The sequence below is a fragment of the Dipodomys spectabilis genome, unplaced genomic scaffold, assembly GCF_019054845.1.
Source record: "Dipodomys spectabilis isolate Male_0828 unplaced genomic scaffold, ASM1905484v1 ptg000125l, whole genome shotgun sequence".
NCBI classification, from domain to species: Eukaryota; Metazoa; Chordata; class Mammalia; order Rodentia; family Heteromyidae; genus Dipodomys; species Dipodomys spectabilis.
The window spans coordinates 15,208,540-15,226,109 of record NW_024870802.1 but is presented as its reverse complement, the minus strand read 5'-3'; the positions used below and the strand labels follow the sequence as shown (position 1 = coordinate 15,226,109).

Below are 17,570 nucleotides of genomic sequence, written 5' to 3'. Positions count from 1 at the left end.
CTCTCCAGCTCAGGGCTAGCACCCTACCACTTGAGCCACAACTCCACTTCTGGCTTTTTCTGCTTATGTGGTGCTGAGGAATCGAACCCAGGGCCTTATGCATGCAAGGCAAACACTCTATCACTGAACCACCTTCCCAGCCTTTCATTTGTATTTTTTGAACCCAGGGCCTTATGCATGCAAGGTAAACACTCTTATCACTGAACCACCTTTCCAGCCCTTCATTTGTATTTTTTTAAAGTGACCATTTGCCCCTTAATGCCCATTTGTATTCCTACTATTATAGTTTCCATGATTTTCCACTGGTGTTTATTATTTCTTATTGATTTGTAGAAGAGCTCTGTCTGCTGTTCTTCCTGCCAGAGGCCAGACCTGTAAAGCTCAGGCCCTTCCCTCACCCTTCTTTTTCCTATTGCAGATCCTAAATCTGACCCAGGCACTGAAAGACAACAAGAGTCCCCTGCACCTCGTCCAGATGCCGCCTGTGATTGTCGAGACAGCCCGTTCCCACCAGCGGTCTGCTAGCGAGTCCTACACACAGAGCTTTCAGAGTCGGAAGCCTTTCTTTTCATGGTGGTAGCCTTAGAGGCAGGAAAACCTGTGTGAGACAGAGGCTGGGAGGAAGCCTGGAGACCTAGGTACAAGGAAGCCAGAGAAGTCTGTGGACAGCATCGCCTTTCAGAGTCCTCCCTCCTGTTCGAAGCCTCCCTTGGGGCTTTCCCACCCACAGGGAGAAGCACAATCAGGGACGAGAGTGCTCCTGGGCCCTTCCCAGTGCTGGGGAGGCTGGAGTTCCAAGCAGGGAGTCCAGGTGGCTGCAGCGGAGCAGTGCCCTTACAGCAGCCTCCTGGAGGCAGGTTGGGAAAGTCCCTCCTTCCCTGACACCCTGCTTCATTGCAATTCCCTATTATATTCTGCATCAGAAAGAAAAACAAAACAAAACAAATTTCAATGCTTGTAGCAGAATCCAGTTCCTATCATGTCAGAAGCTTTGAATTCAAAATTTGCATCGACCCAGACATTTGGGTACTTACTCCCATGAACCAATCAGAGGGCCACTGGGTGGCTCACAGTGCTGGGACAGAAGCCTCACCTTTCCATCTTTGCCAAATTTTCCCCTTTTCCTCTTAATCATGCAGTACTGGCTCCTTGTGGGGGGCAGCTTTTGCTCTGCCCTTCCAGCAGTTCTACATGTGATTTATAGACGCTCTCTGTTCTCTGCCATGCTATGGCTTGCTGTCATTCAAGCAGAGGCAGGAGAGCTAGCCTTAGTGTTTCTGTTTTAATGGGAAGTTGGCTCCCTGCCTGTGAAGATGATCCACACGGCCTAAGTTTATGCCGGGAGCTGGGAGTGGTCATGAATGGACCTATCCCAGCCTTGCTTCCTGAGTCCTAGTCCTCTTCAGACTTGTTTCTGTTGTTTTACATATATTTTTCCAACTCTTGACTTAGGAGTTCAGTTTAGGTTCTGGGGGTGGGTCTCTGGGAGTATTCTGGAATAAACTGGCTCCTAAGAGGCCAGGATACCAGGTCCCTGGGCTTCTTTAATGTTACTGCTGCTTGTGGTGGATGCAGCTTGACTTGGGATTCTGTCTCCTAATTGGCAGTTTCCCTTTGCTCCCTGGCTTCTGTCCTGGGCTTGTTTCTTCATGGCTTTTTGAAAAAGTTTGAGCCCAAAGGAGGAAGATCTGCAAATCGTCCCCAGTGCCTGCCCAGCTCAGTGTGTATCTCTTTGCTTCCATGTGTCTTCTCCCAGCTGTCCCCCCTTGCCAGGTGTTCAAGCCCTTTCTACACCAAAGCAAAGAATGGCCTCAGGAGGGAGTAAAAGGGAGTCACTTATGGCTGAGGGGCAGCTGTGTTCATGGTCTGTGCTGTGGACACCTGTGGTTCTTGTATCCTGCGACTGGTCAATCAGCCTTGAAAAGAAACTATCTTGAAGGTTTGAAAACAGCCAAAGAAAGGGAGTGAGGGCTATTGCTATGTGTCTCCTCTGCCTGTCCACCTCCCACCATCCAGGAGGCATAGCAGAAATTTCAGTCCTCCTGTGAACCCGGCCAGACTGCCTCGCCGTCCATTCCAGCTCAAGAGTCAGCTTGTCCTCACCCAGCTGACAGGAAGTTTGAGGCCTAGATATGCATGCCCCGTGGACAGACACTATGCCACCACCTGCCTGTCCTGACAGTCCCATTCCGCCCGCCTGGACTCTGGCCTGGGGAAGCAGATTTAAGAGAATAGTTGCCTCCTGACCACACAAGCCAGGCAGGAGCCTAGGTGTGCATCACTCTCCACAGACAACATCATGTGAACCTGCTGGCAAGGCTCCCCACTGGGGTGCTCAGGAGAGCCAGGGGTGCCTGAAGAGGAGCCTAATGCTTCACCAGCCTCATCTGCACTGTCCAGCTCCAGACCAGCCCTGCAACTTGAAGGAAATTGGGTCCAATTTAAGGGGGAGCCTAGTTCCAGGCCTGCAGGCAAGAGTGTAGGCTGGTCCTTTCCTGGCCCATCTCTTCTCTCCCTTGAAGCCTGTACTCAGGTTGCCTTGAATGTGGACTTTGGGAGGGCTAGAGGCTCAGAGTGCCTGGGCAGGCTTCTGGGCAACACTTCTAGAATAGCTGTCCTGCCCACCTGCCTGCCCTTCTCTGGCAGTGGAGGGTGGGCTGTGCGCTGCTGCTGCCCTCTATTGGTCTTCTAATGCACTGTAGAAATTGTATGTAATGTATTTAAATCAATGCAAATGTATGAATAACAAATCAAGTTCTGACCTTTTTGGCTGGTATTCTTTGGGGGCAAGAAGACAAGGTAGAGTGCATTTTTAAGGACAAGGAAACCTGTGTTTCTGCAGAGCTGTGGAAACTCCTGAAGTTACTTCTCCCTAGTAGAGGAAAGTACAAGTCCCAGTGCTCTGAAAAGTGAAGTGTTTTCATAACTTATTTCAGAGCCTGACCTGAGTCTATATTGACATAATACTATTGTTAATCATACATAGGCGTTGGTGTGAATATTTGTTGTAGAAATGTTTCTCTCTTTGATTTTTTTTTTTTTTTTTTGGCCGATTGTGGGGCCTGAACTCCCACTTCCAGCTTTTTTTGCTTATGTGGTACTGAGGAATCGACCCTAGATCCTCATGCATGCAAGGCAAGCACTTTACCACTGAGCCACCTTCAGACTTTTCCCCTCTTAATAGGGACTATATAATAATTGCACTGACTGCTTCATACCCCAGAACTATCAAAGGGTCATCTTGTCCCAAGGGGTACGAGGGAGGATTTTCTTGGTCACTAGAGGGCAACCTTGTCCTATGTGTGTATCATTGCCTTGTTGAACCCTGGCTCTTTTAAGTAATGGATGAATAATCAAGCAGGTAGGAGGGGGAAGAATGCTAATGAGCACACAGTCTGTTTCTTTTGAGGTGGAGCCAGAACAGTAGGAGAAAACCTCATCGCAAGGTTTCCAGGCCTTGGGATACTTAGGATAGTACAGGCACATAAAGAATGATTGATCTCCTTTCCCTGCCATAGAATGATTGGCCCATAAGGATGAAGCCATCTGAAGAGCTGGTATTTGCTGCTTTTTGCAACAGGCCAATGCCTGTTGTGTGGGGCCAACTGTCACAGCCTTCCCCCTGCCCTTTCCTGCGCATCAAGACTATCTAGAGACCCTCCCACATGTCTTCTGGACCCTCTAGAAAAGGAAGCTGAAGCACAGGGGCTCTAGGATATGGTAGAAAGCAGAAGCCTGCCCCAATTAGCCTTCTTAGGGAATTCCCACAAGAGAGAGCCCTCCATTTTACTACATACTCACGCAGTTCTTGATGCAAACGTTTTATTTGCTCATTAAGCTGTGGTTTCCTTGTGCTGCCTGATGGCAGCCTATTGGACTATGGTGACAATGGGTAGCTGGCACATTAGTGACAAGTGGTGAGAGGCTGCACAGGAGTACCCATTCCTGGACTCCTAGGGGAATATCATGCAGCCCAGTTACAGTGCTAGGTCAGGGCAGGCTGGAGGCAGGAGCAGTTCTGATGTCTCCTTACTCAGAAGACAGTGAATCCCATAAAATACAAAGTCCAGTGGATTTATTCTGAGCTGAGCAGGTGGTGGCCGTGGCCACCTGCTTCATTTACCCAGAAAGGACTTGTTGCCTCAGGTCTCCCTTCATCTCCTGAGGCCTTTTGGCAAAAGGTCCTGTGACTCCTGTGGAGGATTCTGCCATTCCTGGGCACCTCCCAGTGATCAGTGTCTGATCTGGTGAAGGTAGCCTGTGGGGTCTGGCTTCCTCCAATTCCGGCGGATCCTGGTGCTTGTTCTCTGGGACTTGCCAAACTGCTCACTGGAGGTTGTCTCAGTAGACATGCTGTGTGGGTTGGTCAGTGGAGTGCTAGGCTCTGGAACTCTGCTGGAAATAAGTATACAATAAGCCAACATCAACAGGAAGAATAGGATAGAGGCTTGTATTTTGAGTGTCCTCATGATGGAGTATAAAAACACTGTTCATGGCAAAATGAGCCAGGTTTCTGGTCTCATTTCTGCCCCCTAAGAAATGTATGACTAGGCAAAACTTTCAGATTTCTGTTACGAAGAGTATTGGTCTGGCTCATGACTGTAATCTTAGCTACTTGGAAGGTAGAAGTTAGGAGGATCAGAATAAGAAAGTTCTATGAGGCCCCATCTCAACCCACAACTAGGCATGGTTGTTATGTACCTGTCATTCCAGCTTCATGGAAAATGTAAATACAAAGATGGTGGTGAGGTTGGCAAAAGTGAGAACGTATTAAAAAAAATAGTGGTAGCGGCTGGGAAGGTGGCTCAGTGGTAGAACACTTGCCTTGCATGCATGAGGCCCTGAGTTCGATTCCTCAGCACCACATAAGCAAAAAGAAAAAAGCCGGAAGTGGCGCTGTGGCTCAAGTGGTAGAGCGCTAGCCTTGAGCTGAAGAGCAAAGGGACAGTGCCCAGGCCCAGAGTTCAAGCCCCACAACCGGACCCCCCCCCCCCCAAAAAAAAAAAAAAAAAAAAGAATCTCTTGAATTTGTCGCTGGGCGCTGGTGGCTCACGCCTGTAATCCTAGCTACTCAGGAGGCTGAGATCTGAGGATCGCGGTTCAAAGCCAGCCCGGGCAGGAGAGACCGTGAGACTCCTATCTCCAATAAACCACCAGAAAACCGGAAGTGGCACTGTAGCTCAAGTGGTAGAGCGCTCGCCTTGAGCTGAAGAGCTGAGGGACAGCGCCCAGGCCCAGAGTTCAAGCCCCACGACCGACAAAAAAAAAAAAAAAAAAATAGTGGTAGCAAAAAGGGCTGGGGACATGCTTCATGCTTTAAGCTAGGGGCAAACATCTGCTTAGTAAGCTCAAGATCCTGAGTTCAAATCCAAAAGTGCTAGTCTAGATCAAAGAATGGGAGACTTAGTTTACTTTTACCTTTATCTTGCACTCATTAGACAGTGACACTAGGGTTTGTTGGTTTGTCAGTTGTGGGCTTGAACTCAGGACCTAGCCCCTGTCCCTGAGCCCTTTTGCTCAAGGCTAGCACCCCACCACTTTGAGCCACAGCTCCACTTCCGGTTTTCTGGTGGTTAATTGGAGATACAAGTCTTAGGGACTTTCCTGCCTGGTCTGGCTTTGAACCGTGATCCTCAGATCTCAGTTTCTTGAGTAGCTAGGATGATGACAGGTGTGAGCCACCATCGCCCAGTTGACACTAAGGTCTTAAGCAGTGATTGCCGATGACCTGGAGTCCATTCAAGCAGTGAAGCTGACTTGGCATCTCAGACCTGATGAGCTATTCAGGTCTTATATTCGAGGGGGAATGGAGAGCACAGAGGGGAGGGTGCCTGTTGTGATAGTCATAGGCCAGGTGGTTCAAACCTCCCTGGAGTTTGCTGCTCCTGGGCAACGACGGAAGACGGAAGATGCCACTTCAAGGTATGGTTTCTACAACTTATGGTGCTTCGGCAGTACATTCCTCTGCTGCAGTCTCTTGTGTTCCCAGACACAAGGTTTTAACCAGCTTTTGAGTATTATTTTTTCTTTTTCTTTTTTGCCAGTCCTGAGGCTTGAATCAGGACCTGGGCACTATCCCCGGGCTTCTTTTGCTCAAGGCTAACACTCTACCACTCGAGCCACAGTACCACTTCCAACCTTCTTTGCTTATATGGTACTGAGGAATCGAACCCAGGGCCTCATGCATGCTAGGCAAGCACTTTAGCACTAAGGCACAATCCCAGTCCTATTGAGTATTACCTATTCTACAGGGGAACAATTCTTTTTCTTCCGAACAGTTCTCCCTCCTAGAGGACAAATGTTATAAAGTATGGTGGTACTGCTAGAACCAGGCACCTCATCCCATAGGGTGGCAGAGTAACATAACTTCTTCCTATTTGAATTTCATAGTCACATGATTCCAGCACCTAAAAAGCAGTCTTCCAGGTGGAACCAAGTGGCACTGTGGTCCTTCCAGCAACCCCAATAGTAAGCATTTTCCAGTGACACCAGTTTCGGGTCACACAGCCCAGACATCACTGCTACCCTTTCCTTAGCCCCTCAGTCCCACGCACTCACCTGAGCCGGCTGCAGTGGTGGAGTGAGTGGCCCAGGACATTCTGCTTTGGGGTCCTCTTCCTGCGTAGCCTCCTCAGGGCCTCTGCCACACGGTGGTCCCCAGCACACTCCCAGATGATCTGGGCCCGCTCCTCAGCCAGCTGGTCCCCACTGCGCTGAAACAGGCTCTGGATTTGCAGGAGCTCAGCATCCTGGAAGATGTTGGCAGATGCCTGCTTGCGGCCCCGGGCCTCAGTGGGGGCCTGCCAAGTGGGTGGTTCACTTACCACAGAGGCTGGGGTGCCCATTGTGGGTACTCTGTGGACATAAACCATGCAGACATCAGTTTGCAGCAGGCCTTTCCAAAAGCTGTGGTCCTGACGCAAAGTTCTCCCTTCCCCAGGATTTAAACTATAGGAAGGGTCTTGCCTTGGAACCATGCCAGATTCTCAGGACACTTTATGGAGATAATATAAAAATTGACAGCAAAACTTTTTTCTTTTGGGGGGGGGTCGGTCATGGGGCTTGAACTTGACCGGGGCATTGTCCCTGAGCACTTGCAAATCAAGGCGAGCACTCTACCACTTGAGTCACAGCGCCACTTCTGGTTTTCTGGTGGTTTATTGGAAATACTTGCCTCAAGGACTTTTCTGCCTGGTCTGGCTTTGAACTGTGATCCTCAGATCTCAGTCTCCTGAGGAGCTAGGATTTACAGGTATGAGCCACCAGTGCCCAGCAGCAAAACCTTCTTTTAAATTTTTTTAATACACATTTTTTATTGTAAAGATACTATACAGAGGGCTTACATTACATAAGATAATGAGTACATTCCCTATTGAGCATTGTTACCCTGTTTTTCCGCTACCATTCCTTCTCTTCCCACCTCCCCTACTTCTCCCTCCCCCCTCACCAAAGTTGTAAAGTTCATTTTCAACATAGTGTCTTGTACATTCATTGTTACAGCAAAACTTTTTTTTGGGGGGGTGGGGGGGGATGCACAGTCATGGGGCTTAAACTCTGGGCCTGGGCGCTATCCCTCAGCTCTTCAGCTCAAGGCAAGCACTCTACCACTTGAGCCACAGCACCACTTCTAGTTTTCTTTTTGTTGGTCGTGGGGCTTGAACTCTGGGCCTGGGCGCTGTCCCTCAGCTCTTCAGCTCAAGGCAAGTGCTCTACCACTTGAGCTACAGCACCACTTCCGGTTTACTGGTGGTTTATTGGAGATAGGAGTTTCTTGGTCTCTCCTGTCCGGGCTGGCTTTGAACCGTGATCCTCAGATCTCAGCCTCCTGAGTAGCTAGGATTACAGGCGTGAGCCACCAGCACCCGGCTACTTCTAGTTTTCTGAGCGGATTATTGGAGATAAGAGTCTCATGGACTTTCCTGCCAGGGCTGGCTTTGAACCTTGATCCTCAGATCTCAGCCTCCTGAGTAGCAATGATTACAGGCATGAGCCACCAGCGCCTGGCTACAGCAAAACTTTTTTTTTTTTTTTTTTGGGGGGGGGGGGGGTCCGGTCGTGGGGCCTGAACTCTGGGCCTGGGCGCTGTCCCTCAGCTCTTTAGCTCAAGGCTAGCGCTCTACCACTTGAGTCACAGCGCCACTACCGGCTTTTTTCTTTTTTGCTTATATGGTGCTGAGGAATTGAACCCAGGGCCTCAAGCATGCAAGGCAAGCGCTCTACCACTAAGCCACCTTCCCAGCCCTACAGCAAAACTTTTTAAGTGCTTGTATCAGATACAAAGTGCTTGTATCGGATACCTGGACTTTTTTTTAAGTCATAGCAACTGCAATCAATTGCTGCTTGCCCTCATTTTACAGATGAGGTGCCGCTCAGGTTAAATGACTTGTTATATCACAAAGCCTATATAAGTGTGGGACCTGGAAGACCTAAAAACTGTTCTTTAGTCCATAAGACCCCAAATCTGTTGGGTACTAAGCACATGCTGCTGTAAGAGCTTTCTCTATAGAAGCTCTGTGCTATGCACAGCAATCTTAGGAGGTAGGTTCTTTTATCCCATTAGAAGGAGAGCCTGTGGAAGAGAGGTTACATGATCTGCAGTGTGCCACTGGAATTGAATCAGACAATGATGCAGAGGCCCAGGGTCTGTGGCATAGAGGTGAGAGAGGGGTATGGAACTCGGCTACTATGACTGGAAGTCTCCTTTGCCATTTCCTGGCTCAGGGCTCTTCATTCCCTAACTGCTGGCAATAGGACAGACTTCGTAGGGATAAGGCAAAGACCAAAGTGATTAAGACTGTGCACAGTGTTCTGTCATAGATTGACTTTCTCCCCCCAAATGCTTGGGATGTTGGATTTTTCAGATTTTTTGATTAGTTGTACACATATAATGAAATATTTGGAGAACCAGATCCAAGTTGAAAAACAAATAGTTTACGTTTTCTATATGTCATATACACACAGCCTGCAGATAATTTATACAACATTTTAAGTCATTTTGTATGTGAAATAAGCTTTCATGGTGTGGAGTTTTCCACTTGTGGGGTTATGTCTGTATTCAAACTTTTGGATTTTGGAGCATTTCAAACTTCGTATTTTCAGAGTAGGAATGCTCAACCTGAATACACTTTTCAATTTATTCAACCTCTCTAAGCCTGTTTCCTTAGTAAAAATGGGAGGTGGGAGGGCGGTAATACTCACTTTTCAGAAAAATGATAGAGATTAAATGAGCTTGGTGTGGTATCAATCAACTGTTAGAAATACACAACTCTCCAGTGTCAGAAATGAATAGACTCACAAAAGATATAAAACATTTATAAGAGATTTTGTCCAAAAAAAAAAAAAAAAAAACTATATAGAGCGGAAGTGGCGCTGTAGCTCAAGTGGTAGAGCGCTGCCCTTGAGTTGAAGAGCTGAGGGACAGCGCCCAGGCCCAGAGTTCAAGCCCCACGACCGAAGAAAAAAAAAAAAAAAAAGATTTTGTCAAGGCAATTTACTTTTTTTTTCTTTTTTTTTGGTAAATTGCAGGTCTTGAACTCAGGGCTTGGGCACTGTCCCTGAGCCTCTTTGCTCAAGACTAGCACTTGATCCACAGTGCCACTTCCAGTTTTTGTAGGATTTTTTTTTTTTTTTGGTCGGTCTTGGGGCTTGCACTTGGCTTGAGCGCTGTCCCTGCACTTTTCAGCTCAAGGCGAGCACTCTACCTCTTGAGCCACAGTGCCACTTCTGGATTTCTAGTGGTTTATTGGAGATAAGAGTCTCATGGACTTTCCTGCCCGTGCTGGCTTTGAACCATGATCCTCAGATCTCAGCCTCCTGAGTAGCTAGGATTATAGGCGTGAGCCACAGGCGCCTGGCTCACTTCCAGTTTTAAGTGGTTAATTGGAGATAAGTCCCCATGAGAATGGGGACTTTTCTGCCCAGGCTGGCTTTGAACCAGGATCCTCAGATCTCAGTCTCCTATAGCTAGGATTACAGGCGTGAACCACCAATGCGTGGCAAGGTAGTTTACTTTTGCACAAAAGAGTACAAGCAATACGGTTTCTCTACCCAGAGGTGGGCAGGCACATGAGGCAGAGCACTGTGCTAGGTTTTTATCCCAGTCTAGACTGTCCATCCTTCTTGTCAAGGAGTTAGGCTCACAGTCTAGGTACAATTGACAACCAAGACTAGAAAGGGGGCTATTCTTCCATTTTTCTCAAAGGTTTACCATTTGTTTGTTTGTTTTTCCATCACAGCAGGATGGGAGTGGGACTGGGAACAGGGTGGCTGGCAGATATAGTTGGAAGAGGCCGATGAGATCAGTGAGAAGCTCCCACTCAAAAGGGGGTCTTATTCCTTTTAAATCCATCGATAAATATTTCTTTGACAAGCAGCACACTTGGTAGTTACTGTTTTATTCTTTTAGCTCCTTTGATAAAGATTTATCTCCCTTGGGCTGGGAAAGTGGCTCAGTGGTAGAGCACTTGCCTTGCATGAATGAGGCCCTGGGTTTGATTCCTCAGCACCACATAAGTAAAAAGAAAAAAGCCGGAAGTGGTGCTGCGGCTCAAGTGGTAGAGCACTAGCCTTGAGCTAAAAAGCTGAGGGACAGTGCCCAGGCCCAGAGTTCAGGCCCCACGACCGGACCCCCCAAAAAAAGATTTATCTCCCTAACATGATTACCTGGTCACAAGCAGCACACCTGGTAATTAATTTATTTTTTATTTTATTTTTTGATCATGGGGCCTGAACTCTGGGCCTGGGCACTGTCCCTCAGCTCTTCAGCTCAAGGCTAGCACTCTACCACTTGAACCACACTCCACTTCCAGCTTTTTCTGTGTATGTGGTACTGAGGAATTGAACCTAGGGCTTCATGCATGCAAGGCAAGCACTCTACCACTGAGCCACCTGCCCAGCCCTTGACAGAACTTTCCTAAGACTGCTTTTTCTCACACTCCCAACAATCAAAGCAAATGTAAATGTCCTTTTTTGGCCTCCCTGGCTGTTGTATTTGAATCAGGGGTTTGATGTGGACCTACACTTCCCTCAGCAGATAGTGTGGCCAGAGTCAGCTGAGGGCAGGCCTGTGCTTTCTCCTTCCCTCTCTCACTCCATTCCTGATGGGGAGGGGGCAGGTCCTGCTCTTTCCCAGGCCTAAGCTGGGCTCCTTCACAGAGGAGCCTGCTGCTGCTGGTGGTGGCTGTCCAGCTTCAAAGAAAAGTTCAAACATATTCAAACAAATGTATGTACTCGGTGGAAAGGAAGAAAACAGCAGGGAGCTACATAAATAAAAGCATTTCCAGAATCCTTTGCTCAACCCACTTGCTGAAAGCAACCCTTATCCTAAACTAACCTAACCTGCCATTTGTTCTTTTGTTCCCTGGAGAGTTTGAGTCATCTCTCCATCCCATTCAGCCTCCTCCTAGAATGATGATCCCCTACTCTGCCCCGGCCTTCCCTCCACCTCACCTCATAACCACCCTCCTTATTCCAGTAATTTCCACACTCAACTCTGTCCCAGTTTCTATCTTAGAAACCCACTCTCATTTCAAAAGATTCAATGCCTAAAATAAACACACAAAAGACACCTAGATGATATATTTAACTTCATAAGCATTGTATATTTCATCTGGAAAATAGGACTGTAAAAAACTGCCTGCAGGAATTACTGTGGGAATCCAGTTAAAACCTAGTATGTATGATAATTAACCTCCACTCCCTCAGGCTCCTGGTATAAATATTCTGTAACCAGAAGGCAATATTAACTAGGGAGCGCTTTCAGGCTGATAGGAAGAAATAGAAACAGACTATGGGATATTGTTCTGTGTTTTCCTTTGTTTGTTTGGCATGTCAATACATGGGCCTGAACTCAGGACTTGGGTGCTGTCCCTTAATGTTTGGTGTGACACACTCCTCCCTCCCACCTCAAGACTAGCACTGTACAATTGGAGCCAAAGCTCAATGTCTGGCCTTTTGCTGATTAATTGGAGATAAATGTCTCAGACTTTTCCTGCCTGGGCTGTCTTCAAACAGTGACCCTCAGTCCTCAGCCTCTTGAATAGTGAGAATTAAATTATTCCCCATCCACCGGGCTGCCATTGCAGCCACTCAACTCAAGGATACACATATTCCCATTTCCCTAACTCACAAAGGGAAAACCCTGACAAAGGACAGTAAATTATCCCACAGGGTGGAGTCATGGAATTTATTTTCATCTGCGCACTAGCATCACGGTGGTTTTCTTGGCCTTGAACAAGTGGCACTCTTTAGAGGAAAAACTGCAACTTCCACAAAAGAATTCTAGAACTAGCCCGGGCAGTGACTCATGAGTCAGAAGACTCAGGATTCCAGCCCTGGTCCTGCCACTCACTGGCTGGCAGGCCCCAGGTAATTCACATCACCTCTACAGGCCAGTTTCTCCCTTCCTGCTGTGAGAACTCACCTGGTATGGAGAATCAACATACATATGACAGGAAAATGAGCATAAAGCTTCTTGTCCCCTGGTCCTAGGAACTGTGTGTATGGACAGGTGTGGCTAATTAGGTGCCTACGAAGTCAGAAACTAGAAGCTTCCTACAGGGGGTCTGTGGGATCATTATCCAGTCAGAGTCACTCTGCTGTAAAGTGATCAAGCAGAAGATAGACCCCTCTGTTGGCCTAGAAGATGAAATGATGTCCTTTCTCTCAGACCCAGGCAATCTCCTTCTATCCCCAGGGAAAGAAAGGCAACAAAGATCAGCAGGACAGCAACATCTGTCTTCAGAGAGGAAATGGCTTGGGGTCTGACTTCCCAGAGAGTCCCAGCAACCTTTGCAGGGCAGCAAGGTCTAGACTGGGCAGCCTCTAGTCAGCCAAGTTCCAAACTAGCAACAAGAAACAATCTAGGGGGGCTGGGAAGGTGGCTCAGTGGTAGAGCGTTTGCCTTGTATGCCTGAGGCCCTGGGTTCAATTCCTCAGCACCACATAAGCAAAAAGAAAAAAGCCAGAAGTAGTGCTGTGGCTTAAGTGGTAGAGCTCTAGCCTTGAGCTGAAGAGCTAAGGGACAGTGCCCAGGCCCAGAGTTCAGGCCCCACGACCGGACCCCCCCTCAAAAAAAAAAAAAAAGAAACAATCTAGGAGAGTGTGAGTGTCCAGCCTCAACTGTATACCCTGGGAGCCTGGGGGAGGGATTGGCACCTCTAGATTTTAGGGACTGTCACTCCTGGGAGCCTCCCCCTGGGATTCAGAGGGCAGAGCAGATCCCAAGTAGGGTTAAAACTGAGAAATTTGGTGAAATGGTGATCAGAACACTTATTATCAGAAGAAACTTTTAGTCTCATTTAATGTATTGACTAGATAGTTTCCCCCTAATTTCCTGGACAAGATCTTAATCCAGGAAGGTCAGTATATACTTGAATAATGGCACTTTTTAAAATTGGAAACTGAAACCACAAGGCTATTAAAAGATTACAAATCTATCTTTAATTTCAGAGTTGCCACAAAAGAAGATAAGCATGTATGTGCACAATGATAAAGACTCATTGCAAAATACTTCAATTTGACATAAACTGGGTTCAAAGTGAATGCCCAAAGTATAATATCAAACATTGAAAGGTCAAAGTTCCACATGGTTTGAATCAGGCAATAAATATAGATCTGTAGAGCTCTAACAAATAGGTGTATTTAAAAAGTGACTCACTCTAACTGGAGTGCCTATGATTCATGCCTGTAATCCTCACTACACTGGAAGCTGAGATCTGAGAATATGAGTTCAAGGCTAGCCTAGATTAAAAAAAAAAAATCCATGATATTCTTATCTGCAACTAACCAGCAAAAAATCTGGAAGTAGAGGTGGCTCAACTGATAGTGTCGGCCTTGAGTGAAAAAGCTGAGAGGCAGTTCCTAAGCCCTGAGTTTAAGCAATCCCTGGCATTGGTGCACACGCATGTGCGCGAGCACACACACACACACACACACACACACAAGTGACTCACCTAGCAATGCGTCTGCAGTATGTAAATAGGATGCATAATTGAGAGTTCTTAGTAAACACGGGAAGTCAGGCTGACAGCGGTTATCTCCAGAGGTTTTGGGAGGTGCAAGAGGTGGAAAACACTTGGGTGAGCTGGGAAACTCCTAGTTCCTACTCTGCTTGTCCACATTGAATAGCCTCAGTAATAGCAATAAACTCTATAATCAGAGGCCAACAGCCTCTCAGAAAAATAACTAGCAGCCCTGGCCCAAAGCCCATATCAACACTGGCCTTCAGCTCTGCACATACATGGCACTGGACAACAGCCAAAGTCCTCAAGTAGTTCAACCCCAGAACCCCCACATACAAAATCATAGCTGTATTATTATTATTATTATCAACATGGTTTTTAAATTCAGGGCTTCAGGCTTAGTAGGCAAGAGCTCTACTTGAGACACGCCCCCAGCCCTTTTTGCTTTGTTTTCCAGATCCAGTCTTCCACTATTTGCCCAGGCTGGCCTGGAACATCGATCCTCCCATTTCTCCAGAGTAGCTGTGATTACAGATGTACACTGCCGAACTGCGATGACACATACTGAACAGAGCATTTCCAGAGAGTCTTCTTAGTCCTTACATGAGGTGGCATCATCAAACACCCCCCTGAGGAGGTAGTTATTGTGAAACTCATTCTATAGATAAGAAAGATGAGCTCACGAAGTTTAAGTAACTTGCTCCAAATCTCACAGCTGGTAGGTGACAGAAGCTGGAATGTACGGATCTGGTCCGAACCCAGCACTCACGCTCTCAACCCTTGTTATTTTTGTTCCTGCCAGGTGGCTCAGAAGAGGTTCAGGGGAAACAAGGGCCCAGAAGGTTCTGACACCTCTTGGAGTCTGCTCCCTGTTTCTGCAGGTTTGGGAAGTCGCCAGAGATCCAAAGGAAAGGACTCCCAAGCCAGCGTCTGCGCCCTCAGCAGCACACCGATGGAGTTAGGACCGGCTGTGCGCCGCCACTCTGTAGGGCAGCTCGCACAGACCTCAGATCGGGATGGGGCAAGCTAAGACTTGCCCATCCCCAGCCTCTCCACGGCTATTCGAAAGGGCGGTGCGGGGCTGGGTTTCCTACCGCGAAGGTGCTTGCAAGGGCCGGGCGGCAGTCACACACAGGACCAGAGCTCGGGAAAAGGTATACTGGCCGAGGTCATACGGCGACCCCCCAGCACGATGGCCGGGCGCTCCCCCACCCCCTCCGCGGGGCTCAGAGGTAGCCTCACGGTCAAACAATGGATCCCTAAATGTATCTAGCCGTAAACGACCCAACAGCACCCAGGTGGCTCCCGGCGCCACGCAGCCAGCCCTCCGATCCACGTACCTGGTTGCCCAAGGCGTGTCTCTCGTAGCCCCAAGCTGGCTCGGGTCGCCTGGATCACAGCCACGGTTCCCCGGGAGAAATCGCTTGCGAGCCCCGGAACTGCCAATCCTCTGTCCCAGCCGGCTTGCGAGCTCCGGAGCCAGCCTTCCAAAATCGAACGCGGAGATCCCGAGGACCAATCAGCGGGCGCAACCGGGGAGGGGCGCGTCTAGCCAGCCCCCCCGCTCCCGCCCCCCCTACCCCGGCCTCCAAAGTCGTGCGCGGTGATTCGCTGCATCCAATCAACGGCGGCACAGCCACGAGGGGGCGTTCCTCGCGGGCCCTTCCGTCCGCCCCGCCGCGCTCGCTCCGCCCTCGGAGGAGCCCTCTTCATTGACGTCAGTCCTCAGGACCTGCGTGGTTTCACTGGCGCGAAGGCCGGGCGGGGCCGCATTCCTGCCCCCGGGTGCGGCGACCGCTGGCTCAGCTGGGTACACGTGACGGGTGCCACTTCTGACCCTAAGCCAGATCGCGCAGCGCCCTGGCTCCTTGCAGAGCCTTAAACTCACAGCAATTAAAACCCACCGCCCACCTTTGTTCTCCCTTCCGCTTTGAGGAACAGGACGGGGCAGCCGGTGCTGCTCGTTAGAATGGCCTGCCAGTTCCAGCCTTAGGTCAGTTACCCACAGGAGTCCGTACTTAAATTGGTACTCATTCCGCCTCGGTCATTAGGGACCTACCCTGTCCCGATTCCTCGACAGGTGCAGTTTACAACCTGGCAAGAGAGGCAAACACAAACAACTTAAAACACTGCATGCAATTTACAATTGTAATCAGCGTTGTGCTGCAAGAAGGTAAAACGGAGGAAATCTCCGGGAGGGCCTGGAAGGCTGAAGAAGTAAGCAAGCAGGGATCTGAAGATGAAGTTGTTGCAATGAGTTGGGTCTGGAAAGAGTGTTTAAGGAAGAGGGAAGGGTACATGCTAGGACAATGCCATAGCTTTGCTTGGAAGAGATTAAACAAGGTGCTTGCAAGGCATTGCATAGCCCTATGCCACACATAGTGGGAGGCAGGGATGGAGGCAGGCTGAGAAGTTTGCATTTGACCCTCTAAGGGGTTTAGGCTGAGAATAACATGATACTCTTTTCTTTCTCTTCCTTCCTTCCTTTCTTTCTTCCTTCCTTTCTTTCTTTCTTTTTTTTTTTTGCCAGTACTGGTATTGAACTCAAATCCTAGGCACTGTCTGTTTTTTTTGCTCAAGGCTGTGGCTCTATACCACTTGAGCCACTCTACTTCCTGCATTTTGGTGATTAATTGAAGAGTCTCACAGACTCTCCTTCCCAGGCTGGCTTCAATTGTGATGCTCAGATCTTAGCCTGAGCCAGTGCTACCTGTGCCTGGCTATATGTACCTACTGAATAGGCATTGTAATGCCAGTCAGCACCTTACAGGCAGCATGTTTTATCCTAGTGGTATATTTGCAATTTTTAGAGGGTTATGTCAGCTGCAGTTTGGAACTTGGGTTGGAGAAGGCAGGAGTGGATGCATGATCTCCATCAGGCTCTTGATAAATACTTTTTCCCCCTTAAAAAAGGAGGAGTTGCATGTACAAGCAGAAATAGTCAGCAAGGATGCCTGATATAGGTAGCATAGTCTCCCTGACTTCTTTCTCATCTTAAGCTAATCACACAAATTTCCTTTTTCTTTTGCAAAAGTTCCAAAAGGGAAGGGGAAACGTTGGAATTTGCGGTCCCTTCTTGCAGGTACTTCAAAGAGGTGTGGTCTGCATTTGCCTTTCTTTTTCCCTTAGCATAAGCAAGAGTTACATGATTATGTCTCAACAAAAGGTTTTGTTGTTATTGTTGTTTTGGGGGTTTTTTTGTTGTTGTTGTTGGTTGTGGGGACTGAACTCTTTTTTTTTTTTTTTCTTTTTTTTTCTTTTTAACTGAACACTTTTCTTAGGAAATCATGAAGAAATTATTGAGCTGATTAATATGGGTGAAAGATATTTAAGTTTGGTTATTGTTTAAGCTGCCTAGTTTGTTTGTTTTTTTGGGTCCAGTCATGGAGCCTGAACTCTGGGCCTGGGTGCTGTCCCTCAGCTCTCCAGCTCAAGGCTAGCCCTCTACCATTTGAGCCACAGCGCCACTTCTGGCTTTTTTCTTTTTTCTTATGTGGTGCTGAGGAATCCAACCCAGGGCCTCTGGCATGCAAGGCATGCACTCTACCACTGAGCCACCTTCCCAGCCCGGGGACTGAACTCTTGGCCTGGGCACTGTTTCTCAGGTCT

At 48.2% G+C, this 17,570-nt stretch overlaps 2 protein-coding genes across 3 annotated transcripts in view; one reads left to right on the top strand and one right to left on the bottom strand.

The window, feature by feature from the left end:
- Pi4k2a (phosphatidylinositol 4-kinase type 2 alpha) overlaps positions 1 to 2,761 on the top strand; it is a 36,435-nt gene extending 33,674 nt beyond the window's left edge. Inside the window, exon 9 of the mRNA XM_042689295.1 lies at positions 419 to 2,761. Coding sequence (XP_042545229.1) covers positions 419 to 580 — 162 coding nt within the window. The 3' untranslated portion in view covers positions 581 to 2,761. The remainder of the gene's footprint in view (positions 1 to 418) is intronic.
- Positions 2,762 to 3,805: 1,044 nt separating this feature from the next.
- Positions 3,806 to 15,437, bottom strand: Avpi1 (arginine vasopressin induced 1). 2 transcript variants are annotated; one of them, XM_042689338.1, is made up of 3 exons: positions 15,302 to 15,437; positions 6,559 to 6,855; positions 3,806 to 4,395 (listed from the first exon to the last, which is right to left on the bottom strand). In XM_042689338.1, the coding sequence occupies exons 2-3, from the start codon at positions 6,843 to 6,845 to the stop codon at positions 4,233 to 4,235; spliced, it is 450 nt and encodes a 149-aa protein (XP_042545272.1). In that variant the 5' UTR covers positions 6,846 to 6,855; positions 15,302 to 15,437; the 3' UTR covers positions 3,806 to 4,232. The 2 variants fall into 2 exon arrangements, with proteins under 2 accessions (XP_042545272.1, XP_042545273.1); XM_042689339.1 differs by having other exon boundaries at positions 3,806 to 4,392.
- Positions 15,438 to 17,570: the final 2,133 nt, after the last annotated feature.

Coding starts and splice junctions, on each gene's coding strand:
- Avpi1 (XM_042689338.1), bottom strand. CDS start 6,845: ATGGGCACCCCAGCCTCTGTGGTAAGTGAACCACCCACTTGGCAGGCC. Junction 4,396..6,558: donor CACCACTGCAGCCGGCTCAG/GTGAGTGCGTGG, acceptor ACTTATTTCCAG/CAGAGTTCCAGAGCCTAGCA.